Raw genomic sequence first — 21,073 nt, 5'->3', positions numbered from 1 at the left:
ACCATTTACCAATCATTTAATGCGTGCATGTGAATTATAGGTGTAAAGTGTAAACTGCAGTTTGATAAGATATCTTTATTTGTTAGACCTATTTATTGATGGCGCTTTAAACTGTAGATGCTTGAACCCTATGGTGCCTACCTATATTATATATACCTACACGAGCCACATCCTTATATGCACGTCCCTGTACCTACGGGGATTGTTCGGCTGATCCAGCAGCCTCCTGATCGGGATCAGCCCGGAGACTGTCCGATGAATGAAGCAACTCCTCGGCCTTTGACGTTATAAAGCGAGGAGTACAGCGGGACATATGTGCAACAGGCTGACGGAAACTTGAAGCATTGGTGACCTACGGGCCCTTCAGCTGTAAGGATTGTAAATTAATGTGGGCTGTGCACCTACGCCTGCATTACCAATGTTCCTGCATCCGCCGGGGCGCCATTTTCGACATCGTGTCAAGTCTCGAAATTATAAACGCTGGGTTCTTCTTCTTGTAAATAAATGCGGATGCCCCTTCCCGAAACAAATTTTAACTCTTCTTTCATCATAATGCAAAACTGTTGACCTGCTAACCTCAGACGATGCCGTTTATCGCCCAAACCCTTCGTCATTGCTCCTCCTCCGTCTGCATTTTACGCTGCACCTTCTTGTATTAACTATTAAGTAAATCAGCATTGTTAAATTATTCGACCTTCGCCGTCCACCTCCGCTGCAGGAGCGCGGAAGGCACGCACCTCCCGCTGACGTCATAGCGGCGGCGTTACGTCAGCTGAGGCTCGCCCACGCGTGCCGCGGGCGGCGCTGGAGCAATTCAACCGAACGCCGAAGGTCGTCTGCTTGGAAAGCGGGCCGGACGCCCAGCTGAATAACTTGGCATTGCGGCGTAGAGTCCGGTATCCGACACAGACCATACACCCCCAGGTGAGTTTATTAAGTCCTTTTGACGTCATGGCCAGCTATCGTGACGTCAGAGATGCGAACGGATTGTAATATTGGCATGTGGTATGATTGACTTCGGTGGCGAATTCGGCGGTGCTGTTTGGCTCGTGCATCAAACGTTCTAGCTACTTGATAATAAGCGAAGAATGTCCTTCATGCCTCGCGCTGCACGTCATCCAGTCCCCTCCAGTGTCCGATGTCCCAACAGTAAAACATAGAATTAGCAGTCGCGCTGCCTACGCATGTATTGTCAGAAAAATATACAGTATACGGTGTATCTAGCGAACCTGAATAGCATGTGCGTGGCGGCAGTGTCGCACGTACCGCGGCACCGGACAGCACACACCACGTAACAGCTGAGAGCGCGGCCGGCCGGCTCCCGCCCGCTCCGGCACCGGGAGCCCGGCTCCCGTCAATGCCCGCGTGACAGCGCACCCAACAGACACGAGCCGACCTCGGCCGAGGTCAACATTCAGAGCGACAGCCAGCGCGGCCGGCGACCGAGCCGGCACACCGCGACGCCTCTGGTATCTGGCGACAAAACACTTAACACATAGTTCAGGGTCCTCCCGCCAGGGGCGCGCCCGTCGCCATCCGACAGAAACGTATGGTCAGTGTTCAAACAGCAAGATGTTGCGTTGGCCAACAAAAATAGCGCTTCTCTCTTCCTTATCGGCTAGACAGTGTAACAGTGTGGCGCGGTGGTACATTAACCGGGAATTTCCCAGACGCGCCCCATAAAACTGGCACGCGACGACGATTAAACGAGGATTTCACCCAATGACGGTACAAAAGAGATCACATCGCTTCTATGTGACGTCGACACGACACCTCTTTCACAGCTGATTAGCCGCCTCACACAATATCGTTCCAATATCAGTCCCGCCCGGCGAGGCGGCTCCCCGCCGCCAGTACACACAAACATACACCGTTGGCTGCTTCACGCAGCTGCCTCTCGCCGATCAAAAATAGTCTAGCGTCACCCTCCCGGTCCCACACGCTTCTACAGTTGTACTGACAACAGAACTTCGTTGCGGCAATGTTGCACGCGTTCCCCAGGTAGACATGTGAGCGGGCGGCCGCGCGCCGCCGGCCGCCGGCCAGGTATGTACAGACGGCGCGCCGGCCGGCGGCTGGTATCACAGTGCGGCCTCCCTCCTCCCCGCACCCCTGTCCCTCCGGCCCGCGCCCTATGCGGCCGCCTCGTCCTGCTCCACCTTGATCTGCATCAGCGGCGGCACGAGCGCCTGCTCGGTCTCCATGGCCAGCGGGTCGCGGGCGGGGGCCGGCGCCGGCGCACGCCGCTCCGTGGTCAGGTCCTGCGGTATGCTCAGGTCGTGCGGCCCTTCGTCCTCGTCCATCGAGTGTGGAGTGGTTGAAGCCGAGGCAGCAGCGGCGGACGCTGCCGCCGCGGCCGCCACCACGGACGCCGGCAGGTCGTACGTCTTGTGCTCGACGTGAATGACCTCCGTGCCCTGCGGCAGCGCCTGGATGGCCTCGGCGCCCTGCGCGGCCGGGTGCAGCCGGTGGGGCGAGGACGGAGAACGGGGCGCCGACTTGGGCGCCGTGCCGCGCAGCATCGAGATGTTCTTGACGCTCTTCAGCTCGTTGGGGTTGCGAAGGAACCTGAGGAGGAAAGAAAGCCAGACGTCAGCCACACGTGCCGCATTTCAATTAAACTGATCCCGAGATACGGCATGAAACAATGTAGTTGTAATGATCTCAGACGTATGAGCTTAACATTAACGCCTTGTATAGTCACTGATAAGCTGCTGACGTTGCATGACAGCTAACAATGTTCGCGTTTAAGCTGGAAAACAAATCACATCATGCAACATCAAAACCTGAAATCTCGTCATCGAAAATTACGCGAATTCATTCAGCTTTGTGCTTGCAACACTCGAGCGAAAGTTGCGAGCCGGTGTGGGCAGGGACTCTACGGGCGGCTACTGCCATGTACTCACTGGTAGCAGTGGCGCTCTCCCTGCACCTTGCGCAGGATGTTGACGCGGTAATAGTACCGCAGCGCACGCGACATCTTGTCGTAGTTCATCGAGAGATGGTTCTTCTGGACGCCCCAGAGGCGCGCCAGGCCCTGCGGGTCCACGATCTTGAAGACGCCCGTCTGCGCGTTCTTCCACGCGATGAGGTTGTTGAAGCGCTGGAGGGGGTCGTTGAGTAGCTGCTGGAGGAAGTCCCAGAGAAGTCGGCCGCCGGAGCCAGACTCGGACGGCTCGTTGGGGCTGGGCGGCGGGACCGGGTCGCGCGCCAGCTGCTGCTGCTGCTGGGCCTGCTGCTGCTGTTGCTGCTGTTGTTGTTGCTGCTGCTGCTGCTGCTGAGCCTGCTGCTGCGCCTGCTGTTTGGCCCAGGCTGACTGGAGCGCCGCCTGGTATCCGGGCGACAGCGGCGGGTTGACGGGGCTGCGCTGCGGCGACTCGGAGTCGCGGCTGTCCTCAGAGTCGGAGGGCGTCGTCTGCTTGCTGCTGCCGGCCGACAGCGGCCCCGGGAACAGCAGCTGCCGGTGCTCGGGCCGCTTCGGACTGGCGCACTGCGAGTCGAGGCTGGAGGCCGGCGACAGCGTCACCGAGGTGGAGGTGTGCAGCGCCGCCGGGAAGCCGTGCGGCGCGCCGGCAGAGTCGCCGCCGGCCGACAGCTGCGTCCAGCTCGGCGAGGCCGATGTCGGCGCCGACAGAGAGTGCGGCGTCAGCGGCGAGGCCGGCAGCCGCGCCATCGCGTCCCGCAGCAGCATCTGAAGCGCGTTGTGTACGATGTCGCCGGCGCCGGGCGCCCGCTCAGACAGGTCGGCCTTGTTGAGCATACATAGCGCCTTGCCTGGAATGGACAGAGATCAACTGTCAAAACACGGACCGCGTGCGCTTCGGGAGCGGCCTCCACGGCACCCCGGGAGAGCGTGCCGCCTAATCCCGCCCAGCCAATCCCGATTTGGTGCAACGCTGTTTCCGTTTCAAAGCGGCGCGCCGGCCCGGATTAGATTGCGTTTGAGAACGGGTGCCGACCTGACCGCCCGGTCGGGTCACTTTCGATGCATGGGACGTGACTCAAAAGCATGCTGAGCAGCGGGCGCGGGCGGCCTCCGTCGAACCGGTTAGATTAGTTTCGGCATCGCCGGCGCCTGAAGGCCGGGCTGGCCGCCGGGACCGAGCGGTGCCCGGTAGGTGGAGAGAGGTGGAGCGACGAGGGAGCTCTTACCGTTCATTCTAAACCGGTCCAGCTCGATGGGCGGCAGCTCGAACTCGCGCTCGCACCACTGCAGAAACTGGCTGACGTCCTCCCGGCTCCAGTGCCGCGGGTCGGGCGCTGTGAACAAAGGAGGGTTCAGGTCAGGTCATGGCAGGTCACAGGAGTTTGCAAACAGGCCTGTCGCAAACACAGTGAATACCAAGTACCCATTCAGACATCGGGCTTCTCTGAAATAGTTACCACACATCAGCAGAAGTTGTTACTGTCCGACTGGGGTTTTACGAGTGGATGTGCGGCGTGGGCGGACGTTGAGACGACTCAGTGCGTCAGAGAAGCTTAGGCGCCAACCACGAGTGCTCTGGACAATCATAAACACAATCCCTTCCCATATAAACAGCCACCGTGGCGTGTTACACGTACCTCCCCGGCCCATGGCGCGTGGCACACGTGACACGTGGCTCGCCACGGACATTGTCCAGATTTTGCTGCGCCTCTGCCTCCGCCCGTGATCGGATGGGCGTTCAAGGCCCGCGGCCGCCCGTGAGCCGGATGTCTCTGCCACACCCGTATAGCTGCACACTGCACAGTACAGCACCGGCTGCAGCACCGGCCGCAATGGCGACCTCCGCACCTTATGGCTGGGCTAGCCAGTAGCGGCGTGGAACCGCGGACGGTGGCCCAACCAGGTGGTGTACGGGGATTATGATTAAGTGTCGCCGATTGTGTCGACCAGGGTGATGTTCGTTGACATGCAAACAATGGTCGGGTGGGGTTTCGGGACATTCCGACCACCTGTACGTGGTGTGAAGTCATGGCGGAGATTCCGGGGCCCGCATGAGCGACGGCTCTGTTTCGGTGGCATGTGCCGCCCTTCACTCTTGCACCGGGGTCGATGCAGGTTTGATGGTTGATGAACAGCTGGTCACCCCGTTGTGCATGCGCGCGTCGGGATGGGTGCGGGTGTCACCCAGGTAGTTAGTGTGGAAGAGGGAAGCGCGCGGTTCATCACCCCGGAAGAGACGGTCGGAGCGAAGGTCGCGCGGTGCGGCCTCACCCGGAACTGGACGGCGCCTGTCCGCCCTGTCTCCGTTTATCTGTCGTGGAAAGTGCAACATCCGAGAGCCAAACAGACCGCGTCCGAGCCTGTGTCGGACAGGACAGGGCCCAGAGTCCAGACGGCATCAGCTGTCAGGACAGGGCGTGAACATGACAGCGCGGCCGGATCATGAAGTGGGAGCCGGGATGAATTGCGTCATACTGGAATTCATTCCACAGCTGATTTGGACTGGAGTGTTGGCTGCTCCAGTAGTGTTGACTACGTGACACAGTAACAAGGCCTAAACATGAACGAACCCCGAAAACGCAATAACTCGTTCTACTCACGCAGTTGGTTGGGCATCTGGGTCTTGAAGTCGTATGGTGCCGGGCTGGAGGGTATGGCGGCCGGACTGAACGGCACCGGGTACCGCCACAGCATGTCGGGTGAGAACGAGAGCGGCAGCGGCAGCCGGTCCATGCCGCCCCCGCCGCCCCCGCCGCCGCCGTTACCCTGCAGGTTCAGCGGAGGGACGCGCATCCCCAGCTCTGAAACAGCACACAGAAAACCGGTCAGCACGGAGAGGCCCCGGACGGCCACACAGCCGCACCCTCGTGCGGTGACGACACTAGAATATCCCAGCCGGCGCCTCTAATCCGGCGATAATGCACCGGGCCGACTGCGGTTTTGCATAAAATCATCCCCATTCATTCGATTTCATTCAAAAACCGTGCGGTTAAATACTGTGGCGTTTCCCGTGGTGGTTGCGAAACACAAAACTTTTGTGAAATATCGGGGGCAGGAGCGGCGCGCCGTGAGGGGAGGGAGGGTGAGGCCGAATGGAACAGCTCCGAGGCTGCGGAAGGCGCTCCCCTCCCCGGCGGGAGGCGGACCGAGACATACGCTCCTGTCTGCCGGAACGGGCTCGGCTCAAGGACAGCGCGCTCTCCACCCGTTCCGCAGCAGGGCTGCGCAGCAGAGGCCATGTCGACTCGAGCGACCTGAACAGGCCCTTGCTGAGCATCACTGCGGAATTAACCGGGGCTGAACCCCGACTGAACCGGGGGGTAAACCGACAGATTGCCTTGCGCTCTAGAAGCTGTCAAGTACCACGCCGATGAAGGCGTCAATAATTTACGGGTTGAATTTATGCGGGCGTGATGGCCGCGGGATTCCCAGCCTGCAGCATGCTAGCAGTTCGGCGGTGTCGACGGTCATGTGACGGCTGGACGCGACAGTCGCAAAGGCTGACATTCTGCCCTCGCCTGACTCTGTCGTCTCGCTCGGCTGACCACGTCCAGCCGCGGGCCCGGCGCCCGTTCCCAGCGCGCTGACCGTTGTCGACCTCCGCCCGACCCTTCGTCCGGCCGGCAGGGTCCTCACGGCAAACAAGGGAGTAATCGTCGGCCGGCGGCTGAGGTGGGCAAACAGGTGCCGCAGCGCCCCTGGCCAGTCCCAGCGCCCACATCCGGTCCCGCAGGGTCAGAGGTCACGCCGCCGGAAATGACCACGGCGCGCCGACCCGACGGGTCAAACAGGTCACCGGCCGGACGGCAGTGCGACGTCGTCGACCTTCCGTGTCCCAGCCGCGTGAGACCCGCCGGCGGACAGTTCGGCCGTCCCACAGTCCACCGTCGGCCAATTCCGACATGCCGACGGAGGTCGGGCGAACGCGGCCAGCCGTCGGCACCGACGCGCCGCCCGCCGGAAGCTCGATGCTATGACGCAGATGTGACGTCAGCGCCGTCGGCCAGCATCCAGTATTAACAGGACACCGGCGGCCCATTGGCCGGATGTTAATTGGTCGTCGCCACGGCGGCGCCGCCGCGACGGATATTGCAGCGGCAGCGGCGCCGGACGCGGCGAATCTGGCGCTCCGCGACGGCGGACGCGGCGAGTTGCGGCGCAGGAGACGGTCCAAGGCCGGCGCGGTGCACAGATGTCGGCCGTTTCCGCTCAACAGGCAGGTGTTCCCAGGGCAGACGGTGCCGGTGTCGCGGCCGCCACCTGTCTGTCCCGATACCATCTCCCGCGGCCCGTCTGAGGCGCCCTGCGCGCTGACCTCGGGTCGCCGCGCGGCCGGGGAAGCGCCGCTCTGACGTCACACGACCACCGGAACGGGTATTGATTGGTCCAAGAGCCGCCGCCCAGCGGCCCAGTGCGTCACACTTCATGACAGGGGCCGCGCGGTGGCCCGGTGTATCGCGTCGCACCCCGGCCCCTCCGAGGAACTGCGGTACTGTGGCTCGGTGCCTCCTGTCCACCGACCGTAACACTCAGCCTTGAGTGTTGACCGGAGGCAGGAAAAGACACCTGGATAACACTGCACGACATTTGGTGGCCTGCGATGACTCATTTTGGTTACGTCAATCCGCAAACCCTGAGATGTTGCGAAAGATGCGATGAGCTGCACTCAGTATGTGCTCGACGCGCAATAACTAGTCCACTGATCTCTATCGAACGATAAGTGGCTGAGAGGGATTTACAGCCTGGTATTTCCCCAAAATAAGCTCCTGGCCATCGACCTGACCCCGGCCAATCCGGGATCATGGTTCAAAGTTAACAGAGGACAAAAACGCACGGCCGCTCACTGCAGACAGAGAGCCCGCCCTGTGTCCCGGAGCAGGAGGAGCGCCAATAGAAAACCACTTAGGCGCTACTTGACAAACTTCCCGTCCGCTCAGAGTTCCACGCCCCGCGCGACAGAGCGGTCGCGTCGTCTCCGGCGGCGGGCGGCCGGCCAGCGAACAGACGTCCGCCGCCTCCTCCTCTGGCGGCGGCGCTGAGACACTCGCCAAGAATGGCTCAGCGCGTGACTCTCCGGAAGCGGAGTCATCCCGCCGTGGGCGCGGCGCGAATTCCGCGCCCGTTCCGCACGGAACCGTGACGCCGCGAACAAAGACGCTCGCCGCCGAGCGAGCCGAGAGGCACGCCATATGGACGCTCTCCTCCCGTTGGCCAGCGCGGTCCGGCGCGGCGGAATGGCCTCCTCAAGCACGCCGCACAAAAGGCAGGTCATTAGGACACATTTGGACACACAGCGCACGGATAATAGGTTCCCCAGTGCGTGTGTAAGCCGTAACGCCGACCGTTCCGCCGCCCAGATGGAATGTAGCGACAATTTCCAACAGAAGCGGACGCCGACAGTGGCGGCGGACCGGTGCATAACTGAACCCGACCTGCTGATAATGGCACCCATGGCCCGGCGGTCCATCTGCCGCCATCCCTCTGGCCGCCGCTCCCGCCCGGGCGGCCCCCGGCTCGGCGGCGGCGCGCGGCCCTCTGACCCGCCGTCGGCCGCCGCCACCGACGGCGCCGACGCACCGACGAACCGGAAGCGGCGCTGGTCGGAAACGTCGGCGGCTGTTGCTATTTGCGGCTCGCTTGACGTCAGAGCGGCAAGGTGAATGTCGTCGGCGGCGATCGACCGTCGGCGGCGGCGGGAGGCACCGCGCGCCCGGCCGCCGGCGCCCCCGCCCCTCAAATGATTCACTCCCTCAGAATCGTCTTGACGTCAGTCGCGAGCTCTCTTCACAGACAGGCGCGCACCGAGATTATTTTTACCGTCCAGCTCGATGGGCTAATTTGGGGCTGGGCCGGGGCTATTTTCCGGGCAGGTCGCGGCCCGGGCCGCCGGTTGCCTGGCAGCGGGTGGCTATTTTCATGACACCGCCGGTGCTGTCGCGCCGTCACGATCCCTGGATAGTGACGCAGGCGGCCGCCGCCGCCGCCAACTTCCGAGCACCACCAAAAAAGGCGCCCGGCCGCCGCCGAACACAGCGCTGTACGGATTCGGACCGGAGCGAGCGTCAGGGCCACCGAAGCCGGAGCGGCGCCCCTCCACGGAGCTATATCGCGCTTCTCGAGAGCAGATCAGAGCGGAAGGTCGGCCGGGCGGCTCTGCGGAGCGCGCTGCGCACCCATCTCGGGCCGGTTTGGCCGTCCGTCCGGCGGCTGAGCTCTGCCATTGGCGGTGCTGGACCGGCTGGACCGGTCGCCCCCCGCGCGACACAGCGGCAGCGGGACGCGCGGCATTATCATGGGCCGCCGTGACCCTGAAATCATCTGATTTCAGCGAATGTGACGACAATGCAAATGTCCGTCTGATCCCTATTCCAGTGCTGACGTGCGACGGCAATGGAGGGGACATCCGGATCAATGCAGCGATCGGCCGTGCAGTCGAATGGTCAGCGGGAAAGGTGCAAGTCACCGCCTCAGCTGATTTGGGTAAGCAGAGAATATTCGATTGACGGAGAAGAGCTGTGGCATCGATCTCCTCCCTTCTGCACGACCTAAATGGTCGTCATTGGCTTATGTTTCAAATGCACCAAACAAGCGACAATCCTCGGCAGAACGACAATGCTGTACTGAGGACCAATTGGAGCCAGAACAACGGCAATACCTACAACAAGCTATAATACACTGCCCGGAGACTGGCTGCTCCTGCCTCCCTGCTACATCAGCCTTATCCCCGAGCTGGTCCACAAATCCCCGAACGAGCCCTCTGCTCTGGGATCTGACCCAGAGGTCATCGGTCGTCGTCGGCTGGTCGTAGAGCTCGGCGGTGACATCTCTCTCGGCCGTCTGTCCGATGCGCAGCAGCTCAGCGAGCGGAAACCCGCCGGAAGGAGCCGCGGCGGCGCCATCGGCAGTCAGAGCTCCGCTGCCATCGGCTGTAAGCCTTTCCGGTGGACAGTCGAGCGGCGTCAGCACTCAGCAGTGAACACAAATATTGCTCTGTCCCTTTTCACAGGCAGCGAAATATTCCGCCGATTCTTTAAGGTTGTGAACTTTCGAAGACTATCCTTCTACGTACTCAAAAGTATATTATCTTTGTCTCCATCACTATCACTCAGCTGACACCAGCCCCTGTGAGGAGCTCACCGGTATCCCCGGCCCTTTTAGCGGCTCCGAAGAGCGGCGTGGCTCCCTCCGAACTGAGCCCGACCCGACCCCGGCGGACGCGAGCTGGGACGCTTATAGACGGACGGTGCTCTTCGCTCCGCCTCCGCGCCCCGAGAGCTGCTGCAGCTCTCGGCGAGGGCTGCCGCCGCCGGTTCCGGCCGCGCTGCTGACGTCAGAGTGACGTCAGCACTGGTCGATGGCTGGCCGAGCGGCCACAAGTGGGCGCGCCGATTGGCAACCGCTTGGCGCCACATTCGTGCCGCGCGCATGACCGCCAGAGCGCCAAAATGACTGGGAGATGATCCCCTTCCTCCCTCTCTTCATGGTCATGGGTTGAACCGACTTCCTGTATCTGCAGAGAGGCTGGGCCTCATCTCGACCCGTCCCGTACCAGCCACGACTGGCCTCTGTACCCCGTCTGTCAGGAAGGGGAGGCAGGAGGCCTACCATCAGGCCAGGGGTGAATTTAGCGCCGGGTAAGCCCCGTGACACCACTCTACCAACGAGCACCAGCTGACTGACGAGCGCCACATTTTGGGCCGATGGCCATCGAACTCGATGATCAACGGTGTGTCGATCGTTGGGCGGCCCGCAGGTCGAAATGGAGGCCGCCGGGAGGAAGCCGAGGGGCGGGAGGGCGATCACGTCACCTGTACCCTGTTGCCGTGCGGGCCGGGTGCTCTGTGACCCGTCCCCGGTGACCCGGAGCTCACGGGGTCGCGCTGAGCTCAGAGGGACTGGCCGGTTCCCGGGGCCGGCCGCACTGCTGCCACAACTATCGGTGGACGGTAAACATGCACTGGGTGTCTGGCGGAGGGGTGGTCATCCGGCTGCTCGTTATACATACCGCGGGCCAGGGTGGCGATCTGGGCCTGAAACCCTAGCCGTCCAGATTTTTTTTTTTTACCACTTCAGGTGACAAACAAGGGATTACAATCTTAGTTATCCGAGGCCTATACATACCTCTGGCAAGTAGGCTCAGTATTTTGGCAGCTTTGTGGAACAGTACGACTCATCTTTTTTATGCGAAAGAGCAGCAGACAATAAAGCCAACAAGCACACACTGCACCTTCGCCGCCTTCAGGCACTCCAAAGTATCTGCCCGATTTCATCAGATTAAACACCACAATCGCACCGTTTAGCAGCCCTCGCGCCATTCCGCGCCGCGTACTGAGCTCGTCCAATCGCCAGTCCGGCCGGTGCGACACGGTATCACCACACCTCTGCCCCGGGGGCGGGACGGGGGCGAGGGGTGCGGCCGATTGGGCCGATACGGCCGCCCACCGATCGGTCAGAGCAGATGCACCTCTCGAGCTCCGTCATCGGACCTGCCTCCGCACGCCTCCGCTGTCACGAATGCGTGACGTGTCCCGCAGACGTGACGTGAGCTCGTGACAAGACGTGATGAAACATGACATCACGTGATGAAACATGACATCACGTGACGTGACGGACAGGACGTGAGAGCCGCGCGGAGGACGGCCCGGGCCCCGATAACGCGAGCCTCGCCCATGAGTCGGGAATCTCGCCCCCTGATTCGCGAGCCTCACCCCTGAGTCGCGAGTTTCTGCAGATTGAATCGGCGGCCGGCCGAGAGAATACAACAGCTGCCGTCAGTTCGTGAGACCCCGCGCCGCCCCGGAAGTTGGTCCGACGCAGTCTCTACTGCTCGGAACGCTGCCAGCCTCCATGTGGGGCGTATTGCGCAACAAGTGAGCGGTGAAGCGATCCCCGTGACTGAAGAGTGTAGAGACAGTCACGATACGTAGGTCTCACATGGCACGCTGCCTGAATAAGGTGCGTTGATTGCAATCTGCAAGTCAACGCTGGTCGACTCATTCGCGCCGGTACTCGTCATTAATTCTGCTCTGATTGCCCTACTGGTTTCACCACCCGTCAGCGGGTTCGATTGAAGAGTGAGAATGTAGCGGGCGTGTATGATTAGACGCGAACAGAACATCGAATACTGCAGAAGAATACGGCAGAGATTAAGACAAATGGAAAGACACAGGTCGAACGAGAGACACGGCAAGCATCGGGCACGTGCAGTGGGCGGACACGGAAGGACCTGTGGCTCCACGGGCGGACACGGAAGGACACGGTCTCAGTGACGGACATGGCCTCACAGGAGGACATCGGACACGGCCTCACGGATTGGACATGGGCGGACACCCGAGTCAGTCGGATCGGCGTCCATCGCCGCTGCGGGCCGCACCCTAGTGACGCTGTTCAAACCGCCATGAATAGGCAATCATCGCTCCTTGAGGACCGGTCGGCCGGCCCGCCGAGACCGGTCCGAGCGATAGCGGACCGCCAACCAGCGGGTCTGCTGAATGGGCCGGCCGCTGAGACACGTGGCACGGGGCGGAACAGAAGCAGGACCCAGCCCCCCCCCCCCCACACACACACCAAACAGACGCAGCCCGGCCGGCCGCCCTGTCCCGCCTCTCGCCGCCGGCCACCCACCGTCCAGCTTCCGTCTCTGGCGGTCGTCCCGTGTCGCCGCCAGCTCGCTCACACACGGCACAGAGCGCTGCCCAGCCAGCGTCGTCACCGACTGAGGCGCTCGGCGGCGCCGGCAGCGACGCCGCCGACGGCCGCTGACGTCAGCAGCAGGCGTATGGGCCGGCCGTGACGTCAGCGCGCGCGGCAGCAGGCCGACGGGGCCGGCCGGCCGACAGACCGAGACGGACCAGAACAGATCGGCCGAGAAATATGCAGGGAGGGATGTAGGGTGTGGACACTGACCACTTCCCAGAAGTATATCTGTTAATGATTCGAAAGTTTATCTTCAAGGAGAGAAATGCTTTTGTTGAAGTAAGGCTGCACAACTACTGAATTCGGTTTTATTTGGCTAAGTACAGACCGCCGAGCTGTGAGCGAGCAGTCCCCGCCGCTCTGTTGGCTGAGTGAGCCGCCTCTCAGTGTACCCAGTCAGCCGGCGGACTCAGCTGGGTCACGTGGTGTCGTCCGACGGACCGTGGATCGGTCACGTGGTGGCCGGTCGCCAGGGTCGGTCGGTGACCAGTCGCGGGGAGCGGCTGTCGGCCGGATGTTCTGGCCGGCCCGGGTGCGGCCACCATAGTGTAAACAGGCGCGGCGCCGCCGGCCAGGCAGAGACTGCGGCCGGCGCGACTGAGCTGTCGGCCAGAACACGCAACCCGAGCCGCTAGAGGTGGTCTGTGGCACGCCCCAGACACCCTGCCGTGTGTCGTGAGTAGTGGCTCACCGACAGAGCCTTCCCCCGGGCGGTCGCACGGCGGCGACCCCACGCGTGGCCGCCGGGCGGGGGCAGGGTGGCATGGGGCGGGGCGGCTGACGACAGCGGAAGTAGCCCGATCGCGACCGGTGACCTTTGCTCTTGGAATGCTGAGGCCGGCCGCTGGCTGGCGCCGGCGGCGACTGCAGCCGATGATAGTCACCCCCTGCCGCCGGTGCGGGTCACGTGACCTCTGACCGGTCGCCGGCGGCGGGCAGAAGCGCGCCGTCACGCCGCAGTTGGTGTGTTTATCACCGCCCACCAGAGCCGGCCTGACACGCCAGATCCTCCCCGGAAATGTCGCGCCTGTCACATGCCGCTCGTGGCACGCACAGCCGTGCCCTCCAACCGCCGGGCGGGGCGCAGTTCCAACCACGGCGCCGTCTCAAGGTTTTCGTAAGCGGAAGTCTATTGTGCTGGTGCAGCGACTGGTGGTGAGCAGCGGCGGCGGCAGAGCGGTGCAACAGGTGGGGACCCGAGACCGGCTGGCACGGCCCGGCCCGCTCACTTCCGCCAGAGCTGGGCCGCCGGCTGAGCGCCCCCGGGGGCCGGGGGGGGGGGGCAGGGGGTGACGTGGCGCAACGCCAGACGGCGTGCAACATGAGAATCCGCCAGCAGCTTGCCTAACATTTCTCAAGGCGGTATTACATTTCAGTAACCACTAACCTAACCACTCACAAAAGAGACCAGTTTTTATGCCAAGGTAATACAAGGTTTTTCTTCTTCTTATGAAAGAAACATGGCCCAGGTGTGCTTAAAAATGTCACCCAGCTGTCGCCCTTTTTGCTGCCCTGGCGTCGCCTCTGTGACCGCCGGCGGGCACGCTGAGCAGAGCCGGAACTGACGTGTCGCCGGGCGCACCGGCAATCGAAGAAAGCGGGCCACATCTCCCCGCTCTCCCGCGGCGGCCGCCTCCCGAGCGACGTTTCTCCGGCCGGTTTCATTTCCGGGCCGGAACTGGCGCGCGGTGCCTCCCGTGAGAACGAGTGACACGGCCGCACGGCTCGGCGCGCCGCCGCGACCCTCTTGGCCGACGGCGGAACGGCGCGTCACGGCCAGCCTCCGCGCCTCCTTTTTACGTGCGGCGGCGGCGGCGGCGGCGGCGCGGCTGCGGCAGCGCGCGCTGACGTCACGCGTGCCGGGCGCCAGATGTGTTCCGGATCCCGCGAGCCGGAACTGCCGGAGCGCAGCGCCTCACTGGCCTATTTCCCGGCGCGTCGACGAACGGTCCGCGTCGCGCGCGGTCACCGTCGGTACGTCAGCTGCCGCGCCGCGCCGCGCCGCCAGCGTCTCGGCGACAACGGTGTGCCGTTCCCGCGTCGACGGCACCGCTCACCGCTCCATCGCCAGCTCGGCTCGGCGCGACCTGTCGGATCGTCTCCGCTCTGCGGGTTTCCTGCTGCCGTCGGCGGTCGCTCGGTCGGCTGACAAGTCGCCCTAAGCCGACCAACCGGCCGGCGGCGGGTCTCTGAGCTCATAATCTGACCTTGGGGCAACCAGCGCGACCGGCTGTGACCGGCACCACGGATGAGACAATCGGCCTCTTCCGCCCTTTCAACGGCGTTGGTGGCGTTACGGCGCGCTGCAACCGGCGGTCGCGCATTGCCCAACGCGCGCGAGCCGCAGGTCACGCTGGCTGCTGCCGGCGGCGCCTTCGGACAATGGTGAGCGCGCGCCCGGGGCAGTCCGGGTTACCAAAGGATGGCGGCTCCCAGCGCTCGACGGCACGGACGCGGAAGCCGAGCGCTGCTGCTGCTGGTGCCGACAGGCACACGCAGCCACTCATCGCAGCGCGCCGGCGGTGACCGAAACCTTACACAACCCGGAAGGAAGGGCGGCCGCTGGGACCCGGAAGAGAGCGGCGCAGCGCGCGCGGCCCGCTCGCCGCCGGCACCGCCCCCCCCCCCCCGCTGAGCCCGCCGCTCGGTGGGGGGGGGGGGGGGCGCGCACGGCCTCCCCGAGCATCTGGCACGGGTGGGTGGGGAAACGGAACACTATGGCGGGTCCTATAGACCCTACTCTAGTTTTTGATCGTGTGAGGAGCTCTTTCTCTTAAACGAATGATTCAAATACTGTTTCAGCTTCGAAAAAGCCTTCTTTGTGCAGGTACGATTTCATTCTTTATTACGTGTTATCTTCTTATTGCACGGCATGTGAAAAAGCATCTGTTTCAAGACAGCGGAGGCCGTTATCAAGCAGAGGTCGCTATCAATGAGAACAAAAACGTGCCTCTCGACAACCGGATGCGGCGTTTTCATCATGCCTCGTTTTATTGGTCGTTCAGTCCATCCTATTGACTCCTATCAACCCATCAGCACTCGAGCTTATCTGTTACCCACGTGGTTTTAGCACTCCAACGCCACAATGAGTAACGCCGGCCACTTGAGGCTGTCTCGGCGCGTGATACCCTCCCGATAGTCGCGCCTGACGCCGCCCGTGGCCGGCGCTCGGCAGGGGGGACGAGGGAGCGGCGGGCTGGCGGTGCATCTCGCCGATAGCGGCCCAGATAGGGCGCTGACAGGGATTTCCGGCCCCACCGCCGCCGAGGCTGTGAGCCTCCCTGCTACCTGGCGCCACCGTCAGATTAGCGACCACGCGCTCCGCCGCGCCGCGGCTCAGCGCGGCCGCCCGTCCACCATCAGAGGAGGCCTGACGCTCCACAGCCGCGCCATGACGTCATGGTGCCACCCAGACATCCTCCCCCTCTGCCCCCCCCCCCCTCCACCAGCCCGGTGGCCGGCACTCGGCCGAGACGTCAATGGTAAGTCCATCCACAAACACTCGACCCAGCCGGCCGGCGCCTGGGCGCTGCAGGCGCGCTCAGAGGCACCGTCTCTCTCCGACTCACGGCACCCCGCCCGGCGTCATCAGCCACTCGCTGCCGCCGTGACGGTCTGCGTCACTGCCAGCCGCTGTTAAGTGGGGTCATTAGCTGGGTTCATCGGCGGCGGCGGCAGCGCGTCTCCCCGGCCGCCGCGGGCGCCCTCGCCGGCCGCCGGCGGACGCCGCTAATTGCCCGGCGCTATCTGGCGGCAGGTAGAACGGATGCGGCCCGCCCGCCGGGCAAATATCTTCCTCTCCCGACCGGCCGGCAGTAGCCAGCGGCGGCTCCAGCGAGCTTGAGATTGGAGGCGCGTCTAATCGACGAAAGGGTTGAGTCACGCCAGCATGATGAAGCAGAGCAGTGGACGCAGCTCGTTTGGTCATCATCGCATCCATTTTGACTCGAACTATATACTGTTGGTCTCCTGCGCAGTCTTCCTCCTTCCCTGTCTCATGGCCCCTAATGAATTTTGTATCGCGTAATCGGCTGATTGCAGCGTAATTGGCTGCGGCGCAGCCTCGGGGCGGGTAACTCGAGGAAGTGGCGTGTCCGGCGATGGCTCCGGAGAAAAACACCGCTCAGCGCCTCCAGTACGTGACACAGAGTCGTAAACGGACGGCCTCTGACCTCGACCGGCCCGAGGGCGCCAATCAGTGGCGACGCGCCGACGACCGCCGTCGCCGCCGGCCCCGCCGATCGCGACGCCGGGGGCGGACCCAAACACCAGGGTCGGACAGCGCCGTGCCGTCCGACGGAGGGCAGTGCCCGGGACAGGGGAGGGGAGTTGTCAGTGACACGGGGCAAAACACGGAGGGGCGACTACACTGAGCGGTGGCCGGTGTAAACAGAAGCGTAGTCAGATTCCGTCCAGCTGCGCACCGGCCAGCAGCGGCACCGGGATTTCCCAGCCAGCCAGCTTCCAGTGGCGCAGAAGCCCCTTCCAGCGGAGCAAAAACTCTGTCTCAGTGTCCTTTAAAGTCACTGGCGTCGCCTGTGCCTCCGCGGCGGCGGCGGGAGCGGCCGTTGAGGGCAGGTGGTTTGAAAGAGGCCCGAGGGCCGCCGGATCCGGGCTCGGCGTCGGGAAGGGAAGCCGCTAATGGACACAAAAAGGCCGACTGCCCTCCCTCGCCGGCTGCCAGCGGAAATGCCGGGCTCGGGGCCGGTCTCGGCCGGCCAGGTAAGACCCCGGCTGATTGGAGCGCTTCCGGTCCGGTCCGGCGGGCGGGGCGGACCGAGGGACCGAGGGTGGCCTCCTGCCGAGACGGCGGGGAGGGCGCCGCCGGGCAGCCGACGCAGCGGATGTTTGCAGCCCGGTGGTGGGGACTGAGGGGAGCGCGGCTCGGCGTCTGGACGGTGGCTGAGCGCGCAGCGGCCGGTGGCGACACCCCTTCTCCGCAGTGGCTGCTGGCCGCGGCGGGAGGCACCCGCCGTCACCGCGAGCGCCAGCCGTCACGTCACAGCGCGTCGCGGCCGTGACGGCGCGCACATTAACCAACTGACCAGGATCTGGGCGTCACGGCCGAGGCGTCGGCCGGCTTCCCACCGAGCCGTCACGTCCCAGCGCACACTTCCGCCGGCCGGGCGGCGCCGCAGGAGCAGCAGTGGCAGCAATCAGCGCCGGCGCTCCGCCGAAGGCCGCGCCACCGGCCACCTGCCCGCCGACGGCGCCCTTCTTGTCCGCCGGCGCGCCCCTCGCCCGGCCCGCGGCCACTTGTTGCCCGTCACGGCCGCGTGCAAAAACGGCCCCGAAATCGCGGTGTCCGGGCGGCGGCAGGTGCGCGCGCGGCAGCCGCCGGCGTCTTGGGGTACCGACAAAGCGCGGATTTCCAGGGGGAGCGGGCGGCGCCGGCTGCGTTTTTGTGGGCACCCGGCCGGGGGCGGCCGGCGCGCAGTGAAGCGTGCAGAGGGGAGGGGCCGAAATCGCCGCGGACCCGCATCACGGGGCGCTGAGAAAGGGGAGACGCGCGGAGGGGCGAGGAGCGGCGGATGGGAGGGTCCCGGAGCCAGCCACCCGTCTCGGGATTGGAGCTGCTCGGTGGGAGTTTGTCACGCTTCGGGTCCTCTCGGAACGGTGGAAAGTTGAGTTTCCACGGAACGCCATACTTGTGCGCGAGTTGTGGCTCGACCGTCAGATCTTGCATGTGATGGCCGAGTGACTTTTGGTGACGTTCTCATTATTCGAAGTCCAGTGGCAGTGCCGAAGGACACTCGGGAGTTTTTGTGCCGTGTCTGCAATGACAGATGCTTACCTATCTACAACCAAATTTAAAAAAAAACAAGAGGTAAATTCCTGGACTGAAATGCTGACAAAAATGGTAGCAATCTCAGTAGTGGATCTGGTGAGGGACTGTCATGGCAAATGTCCTTCGCAGCCTTCGCGTCATTCAAAATAACGTCACGGTGACTAAAAAAGCATCAGTTGGAAACCAAACGCGAGGAAAACACAGTCAGCTCAGTACAGAAATCAAGCAAATCACACTACAGACATGCGGCATTAGCAGTTTCGGCCAGACACCACTATGCACACATACCGTGCAATGGCTTCGCCAGCTCACGTCAAACCAAACACGGAGAGTCAACCAGGCACTCCTCGCCAACGCCACGGCGCCACCACCAGCATCTTACATCAAACGGCCGACATGGACCGTTCAAACACACTCCCTGCGCCTTCCCGGCCGGGGCGCGGGTTCACCCTCCGTCTCCGGGCCGAGCAGCCGGCCGCTAACCATTGTACCCTTGAACGGCGTCCGGTAGCCTTGCACCGCGCCGTGCACAGCCGGTTGTGTCATTACCCGATTGTGCACTGTGCACTTGCACCGCGTGCAAACCGGAAGTCCGCCGGACGTCCGGCTATGGGTCAATTGGCGGCGTGTCCAGCACCGGTGACAGCGGACGGACCGGATCAGAACAATGTGTCACAAAGACACAGGAAACCGTCACAGGCCAAGGAGGCGCCGTTTGTCGTACAGACCCGCATTGTGGCGTTTGAACAATGGTGAAAAATTGCAGACCGGTTCATTTATAAGCGGTAAATGTGTTATACAACTATCGGTATTTCCCATGAGGAACGGCATAAGTACCTACGTTTAGGAAGTGAATATTTTTTGTTGTGTAAGTTATTATCGGAGACGTTCTAGGCATAAAATAAAATAAAATAAAATAAAATAAAATAAAATAAAATAAAATAAAATAAAATAAAATAAAATAAAATAAAGACCCTTGAGCTAACCATAAAATATTTACTGAGAAGGGCAATCTATAATTTCACGAGAACATTTCCGTTCAACATCAAAAGTCAGATACGTCAATGCATGACAAGGGCGGATGGAAAAGCTAGGCATATCTGAACACATTGCTTTTTAGATCAATTATCGGTTCGTGTCTTCAAACATGTCTCAGAGTTCCAAAAATATTAGGATTATATCTAAAATAAGCTATTTGCGAAAAAAGTGTGTTTTTCCAATGAATCAAATCAGTACTCGGCATTCGGAGCATTAAAAAAGTTACTTTCATTCACAAAATCGAGATTTGAATCGCGCTGCAGATTCCGGCTAAAATCTGAAGTCATGGCGTAAGGCGTTGCGCGGCCACCACGGCTGTTTCCCATAAATCGCTATGTTCAGGGCCGGCTACCTACGAGGGTGATAGTCGTCCATCGCTTTTGTCGCTAAATTGTTCGACGGCAATACCAAGAAGGACTGGTCACAGTGTCTCACTAGTCCATGGTCCGCCGAGGCCAACACAGAGCCCAACCTCCAACAGCTCCACGGTGGAGGATCGTTTCACGATTTCAATTTGGTGACAGCTCGGGGGCCGTTAAACCCGATCTAAGGTGTGGTCGAACCATACCCAAGAGCAAATAAAGCCGACGAGCCACTGACCACATTTACCACCAAGCCTTTCGCACTCAATCACAGCCGCTTCACCGCCGAACACTGTTCCCCGCAACCCGATAGGGTGACTGACCTTTCGTGTCGCCTGTGGGCCGCTGCGTATCTGCTCTCGGGTCCCCGTCCGTCTGCCGGCGTTCACTGGCGCTCTGTCTCAGTGTCCGTGTGTGTGTGCTGCGGCCGCTCCGTGCTCGTGTGGCGGCTGCCGATGCCCCGTCCACGTGCCTGTCAGGCCTGCCGCGCGCGACTGGCCGGCCGCCGCGGCGGCCGTCTTCAGCGCCGCGCGACCCTCGCGGCCACTTCCGCTGCGCGCAGGGGCGCCGCCAGCGCCGGCCGCTCGGGGGGACAGGTGCGCCTACCGCCGCGCCGCCGCCGAGACGGGACGAGAGGGGAGGACGGGTGCTCGCGCTCAGGTGTGGGACCTGGGAGGGGATGGGGAGAGAGAGAGAGAGAGAGAGAGAGAGAGAGAGAGAGAGAGAGAGAGAGAGAGTAGGGAGGGAGGGAGACTGGGAGAGCGCGGAGCAGCATGGTAGTCAGATGAGGGCAGATTGAATAGCCGGATGGGAGAGCCCAGAAGTAGCTGGGGTGCAGAGGCGGTGGCAGGAGGGCTGCAGAAGCGGAGACAGGAAGGAGAAATGAGGGGGATAGACTTGGACGGTCAAACGCGTCTGCTACAGAAAAGTATTCAAAGGCTGCTTCTATTTCGAAACAAATAGTTTATTCTAAAAGGTGCATAAACCTAATAATCAACCTCCCCCCCCCCCCCCGACACTGATCAATGCTCATCAGTCTCGAAAAATTGAGCGAAGCAGGTTTTATGACGGGTAAATATATTGGCATCTTTATAGACACTATAGGCCAGCCAATTAACTTGTGCATTGCGTTCTACAATTACAATAATTTTTTTAGAATTATCTTCATTGATTAATGATCGGCAAAATTCGTTTTTCCGAAGCATCAGGAAAAAGGGAGAAGAAATGGATAGGAATAGAGTGAATAAGGGAGGAAACTGAAGT

The 21,073-nt window shown here is 62.0% G+C and overlaps 1 protein-coding gene across 2 annotated transcripts; it reads right to left on the bottom strand.

Moving 5' to 3' along the window:
* Positions 1-1,162: 1,162 nt before the first annotated feature.
* LOC122384815 (ets DNA-binding protein pokkuri-like) lies at positions 1,163-20,362 on the bottom strand. Of its 2 annotated transcripts, none has more exons than XM_043372561.1 (5): positions 20,134-20,362; positions 5,527-5,727; positions 4,153-4,260; positions 2,907-3,774; positions 1,163-2,568 (listed from the first exon to the last, which is right to left on the bottom strand). In XM_043372561.1, the coding sequence occupies exons 2-5, from the start codon at positions 5,717-5,719 to the stop codon at positions 2,133-2,135; spliced, it is 1,605 nt and encodes a 534-aa protein (XP_043228496.1). In that variant the 5' UTR covers positions 5,720-5,727; positions 20,134-20,362; the 3' UTR covers positions 1,163-2,132. The 2 variants fall into 2 exon arrangements, with proteins under 2 accessions (XP_043228496.1, XP_043228497.1); XM_043372562.1 differs by lacking the exon at positions 20,134-20,362 and adding an exon at positions 12,551-12,637.
* Between the last annotated feature and the right edge of the window lie 711 nt (positions 20,363-21,073).

The sequence above is a fragment of the Amphibalanus amphitrite genome, unplaced genomic scaffold (assembly GCF_019059575.1).
Source record: "Amphibalanus amphitrite isolate SeventyFive unplaced genomic scaffold, NRLGWU_Aamphi_draft 000199F_arrow, whole genome shotgun sequence".
In the NCBI taxonomy this organism is placed as follows: Eukaryota; Metazoa; Arthropoda; class Thecostraca; order Balanomorpha; family Balanidae; genus Amphibalanus; species Amphibalanus amphitrite.
The sequence above is the reverse complement of the archived record's forward strand: the minus strand, read 5'-3'. Positions and strand labels throughout refer to the sequence as shown.

What these genes read in the sequence shown, in the direction of transcription:
- LOC122384815 (XM_043372561.1), bottom strand. Translation starts at nt 5,719, where the DNA reads ATGCGCGTCCCTCCGCTGAACCTGCAGGGTAACGGCGGCGGCGGGGGC. An exon ending in CCAGATGCCCAACCAACTGC is followed by an intron (nt 4,261 to 5,526) that starts GTGAGTAGAACG and finishes CTTTGTTCACAG; the next exon opens with CGCCCGACCCGCGGCACTGG. An exon ending in GGACCGGTTTAGAATGAACG is followed by an intron (nt 3,775 to 4,152) that starts GTAAGAGCTCCC and finishes TGTCCATTCCAG; the next exon opens with GCAAGGCGCTATGTATGCTC.